Source organism: Mesitornis unicolor, unplaced genomic scaffold, assembly GCF_000695765.1.
Source record: "Mesitornis unicolor isolate BGI_N332 unplaced genomic scaffold, ASM69576v1 scaffold16629, whole genome shotgun sequence".
Classification (NCBI taxonomy): domain Eukaryota; kingdom Metazoa; phylum Chordata; class Aves; order Mesitornithiformes; family Mesitornithidae; genus Mesitornis; species Mesitornis unicolor.
The window spans coordinates 26644-48662 of record NW_010208122.1 but is presented as its reverse complement, the minus strand read 5'-3'; the positions used below and the strand labels follow the sequence as shown (position 1 = coordinate 48662).

Sequence of the window (22019 nt, the reverse complement as noted above, 5' to 3'; positions counted from 1 at the left end):
GTCTTTAAATAAGCGTATAAATTTTGACCTTAGACTGAAGGGCTAGGATTATTGAAACCCTTTAAATAATTTTAGCTGTTTCACCAAATGCTTATTAGGTTTTGCAAAATGTCTGGGACACTGGGGTTTTTTGAATAGTTTTGTACTTTAAAGGACCTGTGTTTCTGTCTTAAGTGTTTTTACACAAGAAGATAAAGGACAGAGTACATCCACCTCTCTTTTGGCTTTTTTTTTTCCTCCTGTTGGTGGCAGCAAGCCTGAATCCTTGTACTATTTTCTTACTCCATGTGCCCTCTATAGCCTCTTGTTAGAAGAAAGAGTATAGTAACTACCCTGTCATACTTGTTGAAGGAAGACTTTTTATACTGGAGTTGTTTACTTTTCTTGACGATAAGGTGTTGTTGAGCTGTTCTTTTCAGGTTATTGTTGTTGTGCAAATGATCGGGCTGTGTGGATGCTTGTTTTTCCTTCCATAACAAATTTCCCTCCCCTTTTCTCCCCTAAAATGAGAGAAAATGAAGGCCTTAAATGCTCTGTGAGAGCTTTTTCAGAGCTTAAGACAAAGGAACCCTCCAAGCCTGAATAGTATTTCCAGTCTCCCTGGCAACTGGCAGCAGAAAAGGGCTTTGCTGTAAATTAGGCCGAAGTACCAGTTTTCAGAAAGATCTCTGGATGGGTCTCTTCCTCCAAACAACACATGTCAGGCTTGAGGCCTTTCTTTGGAACAAAATGTCTGAGTTTTCAAAGTTGGGTTTTAAAAAAATTTTTAAGACTGTTCAATGTTACTACATTAAAAGTGTTTTTTTGCAGAGTTTTAAGTATAGTGTTTTTGGGATGAATAAATAGAGATCAGCCTTACTGAAACCCAAGTGCCATCTGACTGTAGTAAAGGATGAACAGACTACAAAGTTTCCCTGAAAAAAGCCAGTGTGGCATCAGTAGCAGAAGTGGAGTCGGTTTCTTTCCGAAGCCCCTTGTCTCTCCCTGGGCCTGGGACACCTTTCCTCCAGCTTGCAGGGGCAGCAGCCCAGTTTCCTTGAAGTCACCCGAGTTTTGGGGAGGCAAAGTCAGCAATCACTTACAGATACCAAGAGGAAAAAATATGTTGTTCCTGAGCAGTGCATAGGCAAGGTCTATGCAGGTGAGGAGGTCTCCTTCCCTTCATGATCTCTGTTACTGTGGCAGCTGCTGGGCTCAGTTGTCCCTGCTCTGCTTGGATCCTGAGGTAGGGAGCACTGGTTGAAGCAATACCGATGTCTTTTCAAGCCACCAAGGGTGGAACAAGATGATGATAATAAAAAAAATCTTTGAGGCAGATGTGCAGGACATATATGCTGTAGGTTGTCTTTTTGGAGCCCCAGGCAACATGAGTTTTGTATAATTTCTTTTCCTCAGTTCTTAATTCAAAGACTTTGTTAGAGTTTTGATTACAAATACTTTCAAAGGGGTAGCAGAGTGGTCTGTGCGCCTCCTTTCTAGGTCATCTAAAACTGCTGTCTCCTCAGTCTGGAAAGTCTCTGTTGAAAGTACTCTGAATCACAGAATCTCAGGAGTTGGAAGGGACCTCAAAAGATCATCCAGTCCAGCCCCCCTGACAGAGCAGGATCACCTAGCATAGGTCACGCAGGAACGTGTCCAGGTTGGCCTTGAAAGTCTCCAGAGAAGGAGACTCCACAACCTCTCTGGGCAGCCTGTTCCAGTGCTCTGTCAACCTCACAGTAAAGAAGTTTTTCCTCATGTTCACATAGACCCTCCTATGTTCCAGCTTGCACCCATTTCCCCTTGTCCTGTCATTGGCTCTCACTGAGAAGAGCCTGGCTCCTTCCTCCTGACACTCACCCTTTACAAATTTATAAACATTAATGAGGTCACCCCTCAGTCTCCTCCAAGCTAAAGAGATCCAGCTCCCTCAGCCGCTCCTCATAAGGGAGATGCTCCACTCCCTCGATCATGCACTGGACTCTTTCAAGCAATTCCCTGTCCTTCATGAACTGAGGGGCCCAGAACTGAACACAATATTCCAGATGCGGTCTCACCAGGGCAGAGTAGAGGGGAAGGAGAACCTCTCTGACCTACTCACCACACCCCTTCTGATACACCCCAGGATGCCATTGGCTTTCTTGGCCACAAGGGCACATTGCTGGCTCATGGTCATCCTGCTGTCCACCAACACCCCCAGGTCCTTTTCTGCCTTTCCTTTTCTTGAAGCTAATGGCAAATTAGGATTTGACACTGTGAGTGTTTTAAATTCTAAAATTTCCTGGGAAATTGGAAAGCTCTAGACTTTATCAGGTTTGGGAGCATAACAGAAATGTCCTTCCAGTACACATTACTCCTCCACTTCCTTGTGCCTGCCAACCTCCCCTCATCCCCCGACAGTGTATGAAAATCCAGTGTAAGGAGATTTGTTCTAGCAGTTTGCACAAGCTGTGAATTCAGAATTTCAGAAAACATCAGGTATCCCTCTCTATGCTCAGAAATTGGAATTGAACCTAATATCTCTCCAAATGCTTAGCTCCTTGGGGAGTGTACAGACAGTAAGAATTTTTTCCTTTTTTTTCCTTGTGTTTTAATAAAATATAATTGCTGTGTCTTAATAAATTAACATTTTCAGATGTCACTTTCACACGACTTTTTCTGAGTTTTAATTTAGAAAGCTAATGCTGGATTTGTCTGGAAACCTATGCAGCTGTAAAAGCCTTTCATGATTCGTATTTCTTAAATCACCTTTTTTTGGGTAAGACCCCACTTACGAAGGAAAAGGGATGTTTTAAATAATATGAGAGCATATAGAGAAGCATTTGCCCATAGAAAAACAATGGGGGTTTTAAGCTAAACCACATTTTTTATCAATACTATTAGCACGACATTAGAAAGAAGTAAATGAGATGGGAAGCAAAACTATTTTGAACATAATGAAGTACATGAACCAGTTCTGTAGGGAGTCGGGCTAGTACATAAAAGTGGTGCACAGTACATTTTTAGTTCCATATGTTGTCAGGAGACTGAGAATGCTGGCAGAAGTACTGCATACTCTGAAAATCATAAAATTAGTTGTAAAGATCTGGCCAAGAAGGTTGCTATTTGTTTCTGCTGCAGGAGTCTGTTCAGTAGTTAGTGCCTTGGTATTTGGACTTGAAACTTCCATTCTGTGCTCTGAGGCTCTGCGTTAAGGAGGTGACTGGTTCAGTTGAGCAAGATGCATCTAGAAATAAAAGGAGGTGTTTTCAAAATGTTGCCAGAAGCCTTGTAAAGCAGAGGTAAGGGGGTCTCTGTAGGGGACTGATTTGTGTGTTGAATGTTTTTGTTGAATACCTAATACGAGTAGCCAATATCAAATAACAGAACCAGAGTTGTAGTCTTGGTTTTAGAGCTTGATTAAAATTCACATTCTCTGACTCCGGTTTCCCTTTCCTCTCCCTCCAGCAAGTTTCTGTTGTGCCCCAGATCCCAACTCCCTTGTGTTTACTGCATTATTTCAGGGGTTTTTTTTCCTGCTATATAGTGAAGCAGGAGACCGCTGTGGTGCCCATCCATACAGAACACCGTTGCCCTTGTAGTCTAGAGCAGCAGCGTCTGCAGCTTTACCACATACCAACAGGAGACAGGAGCAGGATGTAGAATGAAGCACGTAGGAGGATATGAAAAATCAGTTTATGCAAAAGCTTTATATCTTGTTTAATGAGGCAGCTTTTTCTTCGATGCAGAGCCAGCTGGGTGACTTCAGGATCTTTTAAAGTCCTTTTGCAAGATTGTTCAGACACCTTGGAGACTCCATGGAGGCTGTGCAGTAGCATTTCCTGCAAACTGTCAAACAGTTTCTTTTGTGTTTAGCAGGCTTGGGTGGTTAGCAGCTATTGGAAACAGATTTGATCCAAAAGACTAAAGACTCTTCAAGATGATTGGAAAAGTTGAGCTGAATGTGTTCCTGAAAAAATAGTATAAAATACAGAAATAAAATTAACTTTGTGTTTCTTTTGTTCATGCTAAAGAGGTTTAAATTCAGTATGTTATATCTGGCAGAAGAGATGACATTTATTTTTCTTTTGACATCTGAAAGATTGGCCATCTATGTACTTGAAAAATCTCTGAAGAAAGCCTTTTAAATTTGCCCTCTTGAGATTGATTTGATATGACTATTGTACTTTTTCTTGGGTTTTGGTTTTTTTTCAGAGTTACTCTGCGTTAAATCCAAAAGTTACAATTGTTACGTATTTCTGACTTCCCAAAACCTTGAAACATCTTGAAGTTATGAAAGGTGAAAAATTGTGAACAGTTCTTCAGTTCTTACTTGAAAGTGAGAAATCTCTTGAAATTAAGTGAAGAACTCTAAGATTAGATCTGTTTTGGGGGTTGTCTGCCTTACATGTGAAGAGAGCTCTGTTTGAATCAGAATTGGTTAGTCATACTGTATTTGTTGTCTTATATAAAACCTCAGCTCTTGGTGTCATATAGTTAAAAATTGGTCGTTATAAGGGGAAACATAAATTTTCTGTTAATATCCATGGTTTCAGAGAAAAATTTTAAATATGACCGTGTCTACATACGAAACCAGTACAACGGTTGAGACAAAAGTTACTTTCTTACTATTTTAATTGGCTTGTTTCAGACAGTTGTCTGTTTGGATTTAGCAGTTTTGGGAAAGAAAATAATTTATTCTGTTACTTTTTTTAAAATATAGTTTTGTTTCATGTAGTTTTAGGATAAAAGCAGTACCTTGCTGAGTGTGATCTGTGGAAGCATAGAAAGCGATACAATTAAACATTTTTTTCTCTTGCAGATTAGTTCTAATATTTTCAGAACACTTCCACCTAGTGATAACCCAGATTTTGATCCAGAAGAAGATGAACCAACTCTTGAAGCCTCATGGCCCCACATACAGGTGTGTGATTCCTTCTATTTTCAAGTGTTCTTGCAAGGCAGGGACTGTGAATGGATACTTGAGTCGTTCTGTGCCTTTGGTAAGAATGTCAAAATTGTTTTTGTAGTACTTATAGTACTATAGTACAGGACTTTCTATACTTGGGGGGGGGAAGTGGTGGCTTTCTTAACATGCATGAATACAGCAGAATGTAAGTCTTCTAAATTGCTTAAATACTTTTTAACAGAGTGATTGCACTGTTAGTGTGGTACATGTCTATCTTAAATATATACATATTTTAGTTAATTATTTTCTTAAGAGGTTTGTTTTCTGCTTGAACAACATTTTTTTGTGATTTCAGTACAATATAAGTGGATGTTAACAGTTTGGTTTCTTGTGACAGTACCAAAAGATGGAGGGATAGCCTTTATTTGCCTTTTAAGCAAGAAATAATATTCTCCTCATTCTTCCCACCCTCCTCCCTCTCTTCACGCACAAACTTTACAATATAGGCGTTGTTGTTTGGTAACAGTTGTTCTATTGTCGTGCTCCTGTGCCCATCTCGTGACTTCAGTAGCATTGCTGTATCAATCACATGATTGACTTGCAACGCTGCTGATTTTTTATTTTCAATTAACTGTTAGAAATTGAACAAACCTAAATAACTTGTAATGTCCAAGTTCCTATCTCAGGTAGTTCATTGCTGAGTTTATATAAGTAGTATCTGTTAAAGGTTATGTAGCAGCTTCTAGTAGTAGCCAGAAGTTGAATAGGTACCACACATCTGCATACCATTGCCTCCCTTCTCTTGAGAGTTAAAATGCTACTCTGTCTCTATAATGTTACAATTCCAGTGTATCAATAAATGCTCTTATTTAAAAACTAGACTTCTAATATTGGCTATAAAAAGTACATGTTCAAGGCAGTATTTGAGACTTAAACCAAGTAAGAAACAAGTTGTCACAAAAAACAACTCTGCAGATTAAAGGCTGTGATAAATCATTATCCTATCTATATATGATTTTAATTCATAGGAGAAATGGCTATAACTAAACTAGATGAGAGGCTTGATTTTGCAGGGGTAGGAGAGTGCAAGGGCTGTGCAAATGTCTCTTATAGACAGCAGCGGCATCATCTGACTTCAAAATGCCCCTGTCGCTTGGGAATAGGACTTGTAAATGTTAGCTCAGTTCACTTTAGGTCATAAGTAAATGATAATTCTTTTTATAGAAAAAGACTTGTGGTTTCTGCAACCAGTTCACTTGTGCTTTAGGCTTCTCTGAGAAACTGAAAGAGGTTCGTAGCCTCTGGTATTATTTGAAATTTGATTTTCAGCTTTTTTCTTTGTCTGTTTCTAAATTAGTTTTGGCCAGGCTGTTTGATCATTGCTTGTGGATTTTCTTCTCCTGCATCAGTTCATCCTGTCCTTGGAATAGTTTGCTCATTGCAGCACAAAGGAAACTGTTTGTGTTTTCCCCTCCTTTCTTTCACAGTTCACAAGCTGCTGGATAGTAGAGGACTGAGTTTGAGAACTTCTTAATTGCCCTCCAGGAGCACAAAGCTGCTGAAGTGTCAAATTTTGTGCACGGCAGAATTTTTTACAGCCTAAAGAACTGCTTGGGGGCTAGGGAAAAGAGGAATGTTTTGCTGACTGTAATTTGTGATTACTCTGATACAAACAAATTCAGAATTGCATCCTGATTTGGCAGTCAGGTAACCAGTTTTCTGGGAGGGAAAAGAAAGAAATAAGAATCTCTGCTCTCTTCTGGTTGAATCTGTTGCCGTTTCTCTAGACAGTAACATGATAGGTAATGGCTTAGTAAGTTACCAGTGGATGTAGTCATAACAAATGACTCTAGACCTTCAGTAAAATGAGTGCCGTGGGAAAGACATGGCTTTAACACAAAACTCAGGATGGTTTGTACCAGCCAAACTAGGTTGAACAGGTGGGCATTAGAGCCACTGTGTATTTTGAATCTTGGAGTTGCAGAGTTGGTGGAATTGCAGTAATATTCCAGTGGTGTTGCAAGAAAGCAGATTGAATCATTGAAGTAATAGGAGTTCGTTTCATAGCTCTTTGACCCAGGCAGACCAGTTTTGAGAACCAAAAGGACTGAATCCAGCAGTTTTCCCCAGACTGAGTATTCCAGTGCTAATGCTTAAGAGACAGGCATGCTCAACTTTCTGGAGGATTCTTTTTCGGTTTTGTTTTTGTTCTAAGGTAGGAGCAGCCAGTATCTCTTGTGGCTAGAACCCATTCTTGTCCCCATAGTTGATATTTGCTGTTGTTGTGCTTCTAAATTTGCAGACATCAGCATACAGGTGAAGGAGTGGGTGACTGTTCAGAAATGGCCATTGCAGCTTGCTTCCTGAAATGCCTCTGGTAAAGCTTCATGGATTTCCCAAGGCTCCCAAAATTTCCCAAGTTATTTGATACCTTTTAGCAGCTGTACGTGTTCTAGGAGCAGTGATACTAATCATCAGGAAGGGAGGTGATTCTGTCAACATCAGAACTGCATAAATTCTGCTTCAGTGCACAAAACGTCCCTGCAATACAGCTTGGAAAGTGGATTTTGGGCACTAAATTTTGTTTTTCTGAAAGCTCTTTAAGAACAACAGCAACAATTGTGGTTCTGGAATTGCATGTGTTTATATGAAGTATTCAAATGATTCCTAAAGCATACGGCTCCTGTATTAGAAATGAGACATGTAACTGATTAATTTGTTGTCATATTGACAATGTTGCGTTAATATTGACTTTTTCTGTTTTATAGATGAGATTTCCCTTGGTTTTGATCCTAATTGATACCCTAAACTTAATTTTGGGCAGCTTATACCAAGATGTTACAGGATTATGCTTTAACTTAGTTCTTCTGCTTGATGTTTATCTCAGTCCCCATATCTCTTTATGGGAAAAAGCCGTAATTGTCCTTTCTCCCTGTCCTTTAGAGAAAACAAAACATGCCAGTTTAGTCTTCGCTCCTCAAAGGTGCTCTGTCCCATGACAATTCTAGTGGCTGCTTCTCTGTTATCCTTTCAGATTTGAGTACATTTCCTCAAGCATGTGTAGGACTGTGCATCTCTCTGTGCTGTCAGCGTCTTCCTGGGACATCCCAGGATTTCATCTGTCACCTCCGTGGCTTCATTGTGGAGATAGATCTTAGTCATTCTGTGGTTAACCCTTTATTGGCTTAAAGGCTCACAAATGCTTAGCAGAGCTTTTTCTTGGATCTCATAGAGTGACTTTGAAGTCCTTGAGTTTCATCCTGTATTTATTGCTCCAGGCGTTCCGAGTCCATGTGTCCTTTCTTATTCATAAGCTGATACACTGTTTTCTTTTTTCATTTTTCCCCCCAGTGGTAGCTTTTGATACTGTGTCATTGTCTAAGTAGTTATCACACATGACTGTTCTTTGGTCACTGACAGAAATATTCAATGTAGAAATGTATTACAGACATATTTAATGACATTTAGTTCCACATTTAATCACTATGAAGCTGAGCTAATAATCTCCCTACATATGTTTCCCAGTTCAATACAAAGCACTAACAAATTTATCAAGTTTCTAGCTTGAGTAAGATCAGTAGGATCATAGAATCATAGAACAGTTTGGGTTGGAAGGTACCTTTTGTCCAACACCCCTGCAGTGAGCAGGGATGTCTTTAGCCAAATCAGGTTGCTCAAAGCCCTGTCCAACCTGGTATTGAGTGTTTCCAGGGATGGGGCATCCGCCTCCTCTGTGGGCAACCTGTTCCAGTGTTTCACCACCCTCTACAAAAAATGTCTTACTTATATCTAGCCTGAACCTACCTTCTTTTAGTTTAGAATCATTACCCCTTGTCCTGTTCCAACAGGCCCTACTAAAAAGTCTGTCCCCGTCTTTCTTGCAAGCCCCTTTTAAGCACTCGCAGGCTGCTGTGAGGTCTCCCTGCAGCCTTCTCTTCTCCAGGCTGAACAACCCCAACACTTAACCTGGCTTCACAGGAGAGGTGCTCCAGCCCCCTGATCATTTTTGTGGCTCTCTTCTGGACCCACTCCAGCAGCTCGATGTCCTTCTTGTGCAGAGCTCCAGAACTGAACACAGTACTCCAGATAGGGTCTGACCAGAGCAGAGGGACAGAATCCCCTCCCTCACCCTGCTGGCCACACTTCTTTTGATGCAGCCCAGGATGTGGTTGGCTTTCTGGGCTACAAGTGCACGTTGCCGGCTCGTGTCCAGCTTTTCATCCACCAGTACCCGAAGCCCTTCTCCAAAGGGCAGTTCTCAGTCCCTTCATGCCTGTCTTGATACTGAGGGTTAACCTGACCCAGGTGCAGCACCTTGCACTTGGCTTTGTTGAACCTCATGAGGTTCGCATGGGCCCACTTCTCCAGCTTGTCTGAGTCTCTCTGGATGTTGACCACACCACTCAGCTTGGTGCCGTCTGCAGACTTGCTGAGGGTGCACTCAATTCTGCTGTCTGTGTTGTTGATGAAGATATTAAACAGCTGTGGTTGATCTTTCTTAGACAGAGGATGGAGCATCGTAATACTTAAAACTAAATTTTTGGACTGTCTACTGCCAAGCTTTTTAAACATACTGTCCTGCGTTGCTTATTGTGCAGCTGTGTGCTGTTGCGTTTATGGACAAGAGGAGAAATTAAAGCTGTACAGAGAAGCCTGGGTTTTATTACAGTTCTGTTACATGAAATTTGTATGCATTTGAACTGCTGGTGTGCAAAGCTCTGGTTACAGTCTGAGGGGAAGGAGGAGTGAAGGGAAAGTTGTGTTTCTGAGCTTCTGCTTTGCAGGTACAGCATACCCTGCTTGAGGTGATGCTTTAGTAACTGTCATCTCCAGTGTTCTAGATAAGACTTCATGTCAAGCCCTTCTCTCAAGTGAACTTTGTCATTATGAATTACTCAGGTGTTGGCTCTCAGTTTAGTAAGTACTCATAGTAGTGATAGTTGAAACACTACCCTGTTAGTGTGACCACAGCTCTGTGTGGGTTTTATTTAGAAGTCCGGTCGATGATGTCTTTACGTATATAAACTGCATTCTAGTATTGTTACTAATCACTTGTTTAACTGACATGGACTTAAGAAATAGGCTTTAAGAACAGCAGCAGCCCTGAATGTACCAAAATATAAGGCATCTTTCCTCTCAATTCTGTCTTAGTTAAGAGATGCCTGATGTGTGTTTTATAAAGCTGCCATTGTTACAGAAGTACAGTATTTTGTGTTGTGGACTTCTGGTGAACCCCAAAATCTTGGACTTGTGCCTCTGGCTTTCATGCCTCTCTGCTACCTCAGGCCCTTGCTAGCTCTGTCTCCTCTTTTTCTATCTGTGGAAATTGTGGGATGATAGCAAATGGGGACTTAAACTCAATAGAAATAATATACTACAGAATATAAAGGATGTTGAAGAGAAATCTGCAGAGGGACCTGTTGCTTGAATTGAGTGTCCAGGATATAGAAACGCAATGTTATGCCAAACTCTTAAGTTTCTGTGTATTCATTCAACTTTTTAATGTAACTTTTCATTTTTGGGGTTTTCAGTTAAATTTCACAATTTAATTTCAGGAACACTTACCACGTGTTTCTTCATCTGTTTAAGGAATTATGTGATGTTAGAGCACTTAATTTTGCCCTCAGTGTTGATAAGTGTTTGGTAACTTATTTCTACATAATAAATTCTTATTATAGTAGGAAATGTGAATGTATTTAATGCTTAGAGCTTGGTTTCTGTCTAATAGCGATATTTTCAGTATATAATTTATTAAGCTTTGACTCTTCTGGGAATGAAAGTGTTCTTGACACTTACTGTAATTCTTTCAACAAATTCCAGTAGAGGCTGTGATTAAGCAGTGAGGTGTTGGGATTCGGTTTCCTTTTGTCCCCTTGAAGCATGTGAATAGTCCCACTGTGTGGGGTGGCGGGGCTGTCCACCCGTGTTACAGTGTACTTACTAACTTCCAAATTGTCACTCCAATCTTTCTAGTTGGTGTATGAATTTTTCCTGAGGTTTTTGGAGAGCCCAGATTTTCAGCCTAGCATTGCAAAGCGCTATATTGACCAGAAATTTGTACAGCAGGTAAGTGGAGAGTTTTCCCTCCTCCAGGTTTAAAGATCGCTTCTCAAACTGAACTTACCAGATGACTGTATAGCTAAGGAGAATACTAAAGCTTTAATGTTGAAACAAGGTTAAATTTTAGTTGTTCAACAGTGGCTTCTGCCAAGCACTAAATAAGCAGCACATAATACCACATAGGCTAGATGTCATTTAACTTTAGAAACACTTTGTTTGCAGACATCAGCCTCAGAGCTTTGCAGTGCAAGGTATTTGTCGTTTGTGAATACAAGTTGTGTTTTTAATGTAACTCACTTCCAGTGAAATTGACAGTGTGTGAATTACATTTTTGTAGTGCTCTTATGTTTGCTTTGTAATAGATTCATTGTGGGAAAACTCACAGGAAACTTTTTTCCTGTAAAAAGTTCATGTACTTACCATACAAGAAATGTATTCCAGTATCTACTGACTTGAGTCGATAGGGTCATTCTCTTTTCTACTGTATGTTAACCACAGAAGGAAAATCAACTGAGAAAGTACATGTAAAAATCATGCTTTACTATGCAAAGTAACTATGAGCAGGAAAGTGAAGTGAGATTTCATATTTAATATGACTTTTCAAGGAATTGGGATGCAGAATACCATGCCAATTTTTGTCCAAGGTTAACTCAGTGGGGATTTTGGGGTTTTTTTGCCATTTCAAAAGACTTGTTTGTCAAGGAAAAGCTCAGTATCTGAAGAGTGGGTGCTGGCAGGCCGTCACAGTACAGCAGTGAAAAGTAAAAACATATATGGATTATTTCCCTCCCCACCTTCAGTCACTGCATTTAATTTCCATTTGTTTGGTGTTACTGTTCTTGTTCATAAGTGTTTCTTTCTTCTGTGTTTTATTTGACTTTCCCACAAAATTCAGGCCTGAAGCTGCTGCTGAACTGTTGGCCATGGGTATCCAATTTACTGATTGACCTGTGGTTCCTAAGAGTCATGTTGCAGAGTTTCAGTTCCTGAGTTTTCACTTGATCTTTCTCTGGAGTACAAGCCAGACAATGCCATGAGCAGCTAGCTGTATATGGGAGAAAAGTGGAGTAGTGACCCTGAGAAATTCCTTCTAAATCTAAAAATGACATGAGGCTGGACAAAGTTCCTGAGCAGCTGTTTCCAGTCCCTTACGTGCTCAGTGTAGTCATACGTATGTCAGACCTGGACTGAGCAGGAGGCTGTGGTGACCGCTTGAGTGAAGTTACTGACTATTTTAGCACAGTTAACAGTTCTGAATATGCTTTTCAGAGGAAAAAATAACTAAAATAATGGTCTGTAATGAGTCTGATGAATTCAAGTGAGTATGGTCTTCTCTGTGTCCTTGGGAAACTTTCTACAAGAAAAAAGCATGTGGAAAATCTTGCTGCCTTACTGGGGGCCTTTAGTCTGTATTAACAGAGAATCAGTTAATAATTACATATCTTATGCTTGCTTTATGACCCTCCCTCCATATTAAATCATTAATTGTGAAATTTCTTGTATAGGAATGGATTTGTTTAACGTTCAAGATGCAAGTAGCTTTTTGAGATGAGCAGTACAGGATTTTAGCTAAGAAATTGTAAATATCTGACACAGATTTGATTCATTCTGATTTCTTAAAGACCAAGTGTAAACCACTTACTGAAGGTTTGATAATCTCATTCTTGCAATTTCATTTTTATTTTGATAGTGTAATAGTTATTGTAGTGGCTTTGTCTGTTGTACACAGACTTCTGAAGGGAATGAAGCTGCTGGGTTTATTTAATAAAAAATCAGCTTTATTAAAAATCTGATTTTGAAAATAGAATATTGACATCCAAACAATATTTTCAGTTAAACTGATTCTAAGTTTTCTAATGTAAACTTGTAAATTGAAGCTGAAAGTCGAATTAGTTAGTAACACAGCAAAACGTAAGCCTTTCCAAAGTAATACATTTCTATTTAATTTCTAAAGTTGTTGGAGCTCTTTGATAGTGAAGACCCCCGAGAACGTGACTTCCTGAAGACAGTTCTTCATCGAATTTATGGAAAATTCCTTGGTTTAAGAGCATTCATCAGGAAACAGATTAACAACATTTTCCTCAGGTAGACTGTATATATGTGTGTGTGATTACATCAAGGAATACTTAATCTTGCTTTCATGGTCTGAATCTGTAGTGATTTAGTCTTGAAACAAAAGACCAGGTTTTAGTCTGTGGTCTGGCATTCAAATATTGGAATCTTATTAAAGGTTATTTCTTTGGATTCTCTGATCCTCTGATTTTTGATGGTTGTCTTGTTTTGTAATAGGTTTATATATGAAACAGAGCACTTCAATGGTGTTGCTGAACTACTTGAGATATTAGGAAGGTGAGTTTGATCTGACACAAAGTATAAAATGTTACTGTGGGCGTTTGCTTCAGCTTTCTTGCTTTGGGCATGGAGAGAGGGAAGAGAATTATTACAGTAATGTGTGCTGAAGTGCAGTCACTGGTACAATTAACGCTATCTGGGTTACCATGCGGGTATCAAATGAGGGTAGAGAGTTTAGATTATTCTGTTTTGGTGGAAGATGACTCTTAAAGATGACTGGCAAATACTTCTGAATGGTCCTTGTTTGTCACGAATATCTGTTCTTGCGTATCTTGTATCTGATCAGTGACTTGTTCTTTGATTCAGAAAGTGAATGTTAACTTTGGCCCTTGTGCTGAATGAGATGCTTTAACCTTCAGCAGGCTGCTTTTCTTTACATTTTATTCAGAAAAGTCTTGTAAGTGCTTGGGGGTTTTAGTTATCTTTTTTTTGACGTGGTTTCACTAATTCAATTTTTAACTTTGAAGTTTTTGTTGTAGTCTTCCACTGTTTTTCCAAAAGTGTCACATATATTTCACAGTAGAAAAATTTATAAATACTAGCGGTCTAACTGAGAATGTAAACATTGTGGAACAAATTTGCATGAAAATCAAGTGAAAGGGATACTGTTATTTTTGCAGATTTATCTAAAATGTGGGGAGAAGGGGCAGACCCCAACCCCTGAAGGATTTTTCTGATCTACTACTCATCAACTCTTGAAAATCAGATTACTGAATCAATGAGACAACTTTTTAACTTTGTTTTTGGAGCAAAAGGTTCTTCAGCAGTCTCAAGTGTTCAAACTGCACTGCTGAAGTTGTTCAAACCTGTAGGCCATCTGTCATTTTTTTAGTGACTGTGGGTGAAATGGATCGGCTTCCTGATGCATCTGTCTAAGCTTTACAATTAGACAGCAAGACTTTCCTTAAGGGAGCTCATGATAAAAATACATCTAAGTGCTCATCTAATGGGTGTTATTTGACATGTACCGTGGTTCTCTGGTGTTTCTACCAAGAGTCTACGCTTGCGTGATACCAACACTGTAAAGGTTGTGTGTATGTAGAGCTGTTTTATGGCTTCAGAGTAATCAGGTTTAGAAGTTGAATCAGAAATGGAGTGTCTCTTGAATTTGCAGAAATTCTTGACTTGCTAGGAAAAGAATATTTTTTAATAAAAATAAATCCTGCTTATTCATGTTTTCAGTATTATCAATGGTTTTGCACTGCCACTGAAAGCAGAACACAAACAGTTCCTTATGAAAGTTCTGATTCCCATGCATACTGCAAAGGGATTAGCTTTGTTTCATGCACAGGTAAGCTTTTGCCTCTTTTTAAGAGTGGTGGGGTTTTTTGTATTTATGTTTGAAACTACTGGAATGTAAAGCAGTATGTGTTAGAATATCGATATTCCAAAACATTTGCAAATTCTATCACTGTTTCTTAAAGGTCTTACAGATCTTATGCCTAAATGTTAATTTTGAGGTAGTATTTAGCATATATTAAAGTGAAAGTGAGTCAAAGCCATGTCATCTGAAGTGAGAAGCTTTTTTGCTTGCTGTCTTGTCACACTTTAAGCTTCATTTAATCCCAGAACCCTGTGCTGTTAAGATTTCCTTTATGTAACCTAATTGCTGTGTGTAAAGGAACCTTGAGTAGGGCCAGGTACTTATTTTGGAAGTGCTTTTTTTATTTCTAAAACCATACAAGAGATGGGCAGGGGATGCGAATGTTGGATATAAATGGCAGAAATGTGTAGTAGCTCTCTGGAACACAGGTAGATCCATGACACGCTGCCAGAGCGCCACAGGTCTTCATTTGCCTGCCATTCTTACACTTGGCACAGAGGCTCAGCATTTTATTTGAGGAATAATGTCTGTCCTTTCCAGACATATGGCACTTGAGTATTGAATACATTTGATGTAAACTTGCAAGCAATTCTGCTGTGGCTAATTAAAAACTTGCTTTAACTTAGCTCATGAATACAGCTCCTTATAGACTAAAGGTACAAGAAAATTAGTTTAATTAAAGCGAAATCATTATGACTATATAGACTACAATCAGGATGAAGTCAAGAGCTCAGTTGATTCCCAATTCTTACATAAAGTTTTAATTTAATTAAATCACTTGTCTCTGTGGTTTATTGCTATGCAATAGGCTGCTCCGTGGAATGAGTCAGTGATATGAGAGGGACCAGTCACTTGCCAAAGATATTCCCACTGACAGATCAGTACAGCAAGCTATGCTTTTTTTTCTATGATATGTTTAAACACCTTCATTGATACCTGAAGGGCTCCTATTAATTCAGGTGTACTGGGTACTCAAAAGTAGCGTTTGGTTTGCTGACCCAGCTACTCCTCTGTCCCTTCAGAAACTGATGCCACATGCATTGTGTGCTGCCGGTTTCCTCTTACCCTGAAGGTGTGAACCAGCATTAAATCTGCTTTGCAGTCAGGAGTGGCCTGGGTGCTTTGTTGCTACGCTACAGACTTAGCCTACCCTTGAAAGTTAAAGCCTTAAAGCTGAATGAAGTTTGAGTCTTTGTGTCTTTGAACAATACAGCGTTACTGTACAATATGTAATGGGATTTTATGAGATTAATGTGTGACAGTTGTAGTTTTTTAAATCTACGCATATGCATCCTTAGCCTTAGGGCAAAAGAAAAATTGGACCTGTTGTAATTACAGCATTGTAATTATCTGCTTTGGGATAACAGGTTAAAAAAATAAAAAGGAAAGGTGGGGTGAGCCTGGTGTCTGGGTCACGCTGTGGTTCCTCCACTTCACGCACGCTTCCAGGGGCGTTGGTTGGTGGCCATTGCTGGGGACAGGGGGTGCAGCTGGGCAGACGCTGCTTGGTCTCTTGTGGCCATGTAATACATTAAAATGCTTTTGCCGATAGTCTCAGCATTAGATGTTGCGTGCTCCACGTGTCCAGTGCTTGAGCAGTGTGTGCTCAGTCAAACCCTTCTTAAAACTTACTTTTGACTGAAAGTGTCACCCTTTTTACCCAAGTATAGATGTTTGAAAATGATAGCTTTGGACTGTTAATAGGAATTGATGTTGAGAAAAATCTGTCTGGATCCGAGTTAGGGAAATATCTGTCCAGCTTAAAAGTAATTTTCTTCCAGGATGTAAAAAACCGAAGATTTTTGGTACACAGGAAGTTTTTGTGAGATAGAGCAGGCCTGTGTATCTTTCTGCTTTAAGTGCTTTTTTGTTTAGTTTGGAAGAATTTAAAGTGGCTTTGTATCGGAGGGTTTTGAGCTGGGTTCCCCCAATCTGAAGTGCTTCCATTTTAAGTTGTGATATTTGGTTATGCTGCAATGTCCAAACAGTGTTTGCTTTTAAAACTAAATAATCCTCTGATTTACATTCTAGCTTGCCTATTGTGTTGTACAGTTCCTGGAAAAAGATACAACTTTAACAGAGCCTGTAAGTGTTTTTCAGTGGAATGTTTTTCTATTTTTAACTCCAATTAAATGTTTCAGTGTAACTTGGTAGAATTGTACAGCAGTGCTATCTGTGCTATCTTGATTAATGATCTGTAGGCCTTTGGGATGGGAATATTTTTAAATCTAGAACAGTTGCTAAGAAAATTCTGGGTTTGAAAGGGCAGTTCTCTCTTTAACCTGTGAGCAAGATACAGCACAAATTTAAATACGAGTTTGCATCACTGATATAATGCAAATTACTTGGTATGAGAAAGCATGCGACAACTGTATTCCCTCCTGGTAAGAACTAAAATGTCAGTATTTTTGGTGCTGATGGCTTGTGCCTGGCCGCTGCATAAAGTTGAAATATTTTGGGGAATAAACAATCCCAAAATACAAGTTGGAAAGAATAACACCGCTTTATTTGGACAGAAATTCCAGATGCGATGTTTCTGTTCTGCCTCTTCAGTTCCTGGTGCCTCTGGGCAGTTGCAGCCCAGGAGCTCCAGGCAGCAGTGGCTTTTGCCAGACTGAATCTGCCGTGATCCATATTGACAGCTCAGCTAAAAAGGGGTTGCAGTGCTGCATTACAAGGGCTTTGGCAATGCCCATGACGAAGGATGCAGGCTCAGGGCAGTGCAGCAGCTCACGGGGACACGGGCTGATGGCAGACCAGCTAGGACAGGAACTGGGTTTGGTCGGACAATCGGAAATCTTTCCTGTAGGGGTGTGTTGATGTTCGAATACTTCATCCCTTTTTGTGACAGAAAAATGGAAAGCTTATGCGAAATCTAAATTTTTCTGTAAAGGAAAAAGATAAGCAGCTTTGTGGAAGCAACGTAGGTCTTTGCTGGGCTGTCAGTGAAGCTTGTTTTCTGCACAGCCACTCGACTGTTGATGCTCCTCATCAGAAGCCAGGTTACTTTGTAGGTGTTGGAAGGTGGTCAGCCTGACTGTTTACAGACTTGCCTTGTCTGCTTGCCAGCTACAGTGGTCAATAAGCTTATTGTATTGGATGGGTTGAAGTAATAAAACAACCCAGGCATTTTGACAGTTAAATTTGATATGTGGGCAGGAAGTGTGTAGTAGTATGTAAAAACCTGCAAGATTGAATGAAGTGACAACGTGACCAAGTCAGAACTTCCTGATGAAATTACAGAGCTGCGATGTAGGATCCAAGCCCAAACTTTGAAGCAAGAAGGTAGGGCTTTTTGAAGTAGGAGGGCCATGGTGCAATGCTCAGACTACATCTGGATCGTAGTATGCAATTCTGGTCACCTCTTAATCAGTAAAGACGAGTTCAGGATGGAGGAGATGCAAGAACTCACTGCAGAGTCACTGCCTGTGCTTCCTTGGGTCATTACTCTGAGCATGTAGTAAAATTGGCTTTTTAAAGGAGTAAAACTTGATAAGATGATGGGAAGTGAAGCTTTCAGGAACTTCCTGAAATGCTTGTAAAGTAAATGTTAAAATCTGGGGCAACTGATGAGATAGCATTTGGATTTTTTTTTTTTGCTTTAGGTCAAGTAATATTTTCAGATGGAAGATCAGAAGGCTGTCTTCGCAAGTACCTTACTGTTATTTTTCTGGCAGGAATTGTCACTCAGGGTCAATTTAGAGGACATTCAGTCGAGTTGTTGTAAGCTATGGGAGTGTGCCTTAGGTCAGGCCTGATGTTTGCAGAGCTGACAAGAAGAGTTTGTTACCTAACCCTGCAAAAGTGCAATGGCCTTTACATGGAAGAAATCAGGCTAAACATGCAGTCCTTGTATGTAAAATAAGTCTTCTAGCAGGTGCCTACTGCTGTGAGTCACTTTATGGGAAGTTTGTGGCTCAGAGAAGAATATTAAGAGTTCTGTGTAGCAAAAGCAGCAAGATTTCAGATCTCCATTCACACAATATTTCTTTGAATAAAATCTTTGAACATAAATGTGCATGTATCAGCTTTTTAATATGAAAGCACAGTCAAGCTGGAAGCTGATACTCCCTGTGGAGCAAGGAGTAGGTATCTTGTTGAGGTCTGCACTGTTTTACTCAACATGTTATTTCTTTATCAAGTTGGGAATATGACTCTGTATAGTGAAGTGTATTCAGCACTCTTACAATAACAAGGGCTGGAAATGGGACTCTTCTAGCGACTCAATTTTATCCTTTCGAGACCAGTGGATTGATGCTCCAGTTAGGGGTACATGGTCGCTTCTCACCACTTTTCTTTGCCAAATGGACTTCTAAGCCAAAACATTTCAGACTTGCGTTGTTCTGGGGGAAGGGAAGGTGTTGGCAGAATGAGCTTTTACACCTGTAAATGTTTGGGTTCTTTAAAAATACAAATTCCCAACAGTATATAATTGAGTCATTCAGTTCTGAGCCAGTTAACAGAAAATGGCCCTAGACTTAAAGTGTATTTACACAGAGTACTTCAAATTATGAATCTAGAGAAATAAATGTAATAAATTAATGCAAGGTTGACTCCTGGAGAGTGGAGAAGCGAGTGAGCAGAGACTGCCGGATCAGGTGATTGCAGTGAAATGGGGGAGCTCAACATTTTTCCTCCCCTGCAGGCCAGGCTGCAGAACAGCCCCTGTGTGGACTGACCAGGCCGCCTGCTCCTCCATCGGGTGCCAGATGCTAGTGTTGGTATTTGGTATCTGCATCTTCCAGCCAGCGAGGCAGAACTGCACGGTCAAGGCTCCACAAGGAGTCTGTTCTTTCCTTGTAACTTGCTTGCTTTTTGTGGATGTGAGCAGAGGGCTTTGCCAGCTGCCCGGTGTTTCTGCATTTGCTCTGTGTCATTTGAAATGACGTTGTTTTGTAGTAGCAGGATGTGTGTCCTAGGATAAAGACTTGTGGGTACTTAAAATCATATTAACTTTTTCTTTGGAAAGTCACTTGTGATAGTACACACAGTTGGGAATAAAACCACCAGCTGGGAAGCTGGGGAATAAAAAAATCCATCAGATATGGGAGGTATTCAAATGGTTGAAGAAGTTTTAGAGTTGGGTATGATCAATTAGGTGCTGCTGTGTCATAAAAATAGAGGTCTTTTCCTTATAATGAAAGTTGATATGGCTCTGAGAATGTTTCAGAAGCAGAAACACAGGGGTTTTTTATTATTATTTTGTAAATTTTATTTTAGGCAGCATTAGTTTTGTGATTTAGCAGCCATGGCAGCTGGTTGTTTCTAGGCCACGGGCCCCCACTCTGTTTGTTGTGTTCTCCCCTGCCTCTGGGGGGCTGTACTTGCTCATTGCATTTCCCAAAGGCTTTTTTCCTGTCTTCTCATTTCGTGACACTTTGATGGTATCAGCAGAGTGTGAACAGACAATCACAGGTTTGGGAAGGGGTATTCAGTTTTCATCAAATATCTGGAATAGGAAAAGCAAACTAGTTTGGGTTTGGTTCTTTTTTAAAATCGTATCAAACGTAATAGGAACTTGTTCTGCTTTAACTTGTTTGTACTTTTAATATAGGTCATCAGAGGACTGCTCAAATTTTGGCCAAAAACTTGCAGTCAGAAAGAGGTTGGTTTTGTTTCTTGCTCCTTGTGTGTGCTGTGGTGTGAAATGTAGCATGGCAGGTTCACCTGCTTTACTTCTGCTCTGCTTTTCAAGATACAGAAAACTTGCACCTCTTGAAGGTTCGTGAGGTGCCCATTTTTGTTATGCAAGGCAATGCAACTACTTAGTGTTTCTGTTCTTGCTGTGGTGTTACTATGTTAAAACTGTATTAAAAGTTGCATTCTAATGAAAGATACTGGATGGAGAAAGTCTTCTGAGGTGAGAAGTATTTGAGTAGATACAGACCGGGTTGGAGGTGCTTATCTGCAATGACACACACGTAGCAATTGAGTATCTGATAGAGCATACCTACATCCAGTGTTATAAGAGTAACTTTAAATGGTCTTGGGAAATTATTTTTTTCATGTTTCTTCTACATAGTTAAAATGAATGTAAAAACCAGCAGTTTGATTTATGCCACCAGATCCCACCCCCCAGTAGCTCTTTAAAAGTGGGGTCCCTTAACACTGTTGTCCTGTTTGTGTGTCAGTGGTGTTAAATTTTTCTGTGTCACCTACCCGGTGTTCTGCTGGTTGTAATTTCAAACAGGAATTAACTATTTAGCACTTCAAAAGCTGCTCTGGAGATCTCTGATAATGCAGAGTCTCTGGTAACATCTGCAGCCATTCTTGAAGAAAGAAAACATTCTAATAAAAACCCATATTCAGCAGTGAAGTGTTTGGTGCAATTACACAAAAGAAGAAATGGAGGATGAGAGCCGTAACCTGGGAGCTGAGGTGGCGATTGACTTCTTTCAGGCTGCAAAAAACCCAAGCGTGTCTGATGCGTTGCGATGACACGCAGTGTTCCTTGCAGGGTTCATGACTGATGTATAAACCCTCTTTTGTTTCTGTTTACAGTGGCAATATAAAGCGTGCTCATGCCTTTTGCTGTATTTCTTTTTATACAAACAGGTGATGTTTTTAGGTGAAATTGAAGAAATCTTAGATGTAATAGAACCGACACAATTCAAAAAAATAGAAGAGCCTTTATTTAAGCAAATATCCAAGTGTGTGTCAAGTTCACATTTTCAGGTAAAAAAAAAAGGCATAAAAAACCAACTTGTAGCAATTTATTTTGCGGTGGTTGACCCCTAAACTTTGTGTTTCAGGTTGCAGAAAGAGCTTTGTACTTCTGGAATAATGAATATATTCTCAGCCTGATCGAGGAGAATATTGATAAAATTCTACCAATTATGTTTGGCAGTTTGTACAAGATCTCCAAAGAACACTGGAATCCGTATGTCATGTTTTACTGTATCTACAGTGCCACAAATAAACTGTCCACTGTTTCAGGTTTGAAATGCAAGCTTGTAAATGTGATTTCGTTTTTACTCAAATCAGGTGAAATTGGTGAGATACTGGGTGCTAAAAAGGACGTCACTTCTACCCCTGTCACACTTTCACTGTTCTGCATTGCTATGATGGAGAACTGCAACTGAAAAAGTGGGAGGAAGTTGGATGATGGTCTTGATACTGTAATCACATTTGATCTTACAGGCCAGTTAAAAATGCAAAGGAATGCTACTTAGACCAAAGCGATTGCTAAGGGATGCTGCTGCTGCATCTGCGCTTTGGTGGCCTTTACTGCTTCAGATGAGCAGAATTATCTCAGTGCCTTCACAAGCGGTTGTTGCTGCCCAGTGAGATAGGAGGGGAAAAGCTACTGTTGGAGAAGAGCAGTTCCCTACCACTATAAAGGATGGTGAATGAGTAAGAAATGAGTGACTACTTCATTTACATGTAATGCCACAGGTTAAATATTAGTATTTGTAC

The 22019-nt window shown here is 39.9% G+C and overlaps 1 protein-coding gene across 1 annotated transcript in view; it reads left to right on the top strand.

The window, feature by feature from the left end:
• PPP2R5A (protein phosphatase 2, regulatory subunit B', alpha) overlaps positions 1-22019 on the top strand; it is a 43730-nt gene that overhangs the window by 19256 nt on the left and 2455 nt on the right. Inside the window, exons 3-11 of the mRNA XM_010192382.1 lie at positions 4781-4882; positions 10841-10933; positions 12882-13012; positions 13217-13276; positions 14462-14570; positions 16635-16688; positions 20158-20208; positions 21159-21278; positions 21356-21483. Coding sequence (XP_010190684.1) covers positions 4781-4882; positions 10841-10933; positions 12882-13012; positions 13217-13276; positions 14462-14570; positions 16635-16688; positions 20158-20208; positions 21159-21278; positions 21356-21483 — 848 coding nt within the window. The remainder of the gene's footprint in view (positions 1-4780; positions 4883-10840; positions 10934-12881; positions 13013-13216; positions 13277-14461; positions 14571-16634; positions 16689-20157; positions 20209-21158; positions 21279-21355; positions 21484-22019) is intronic.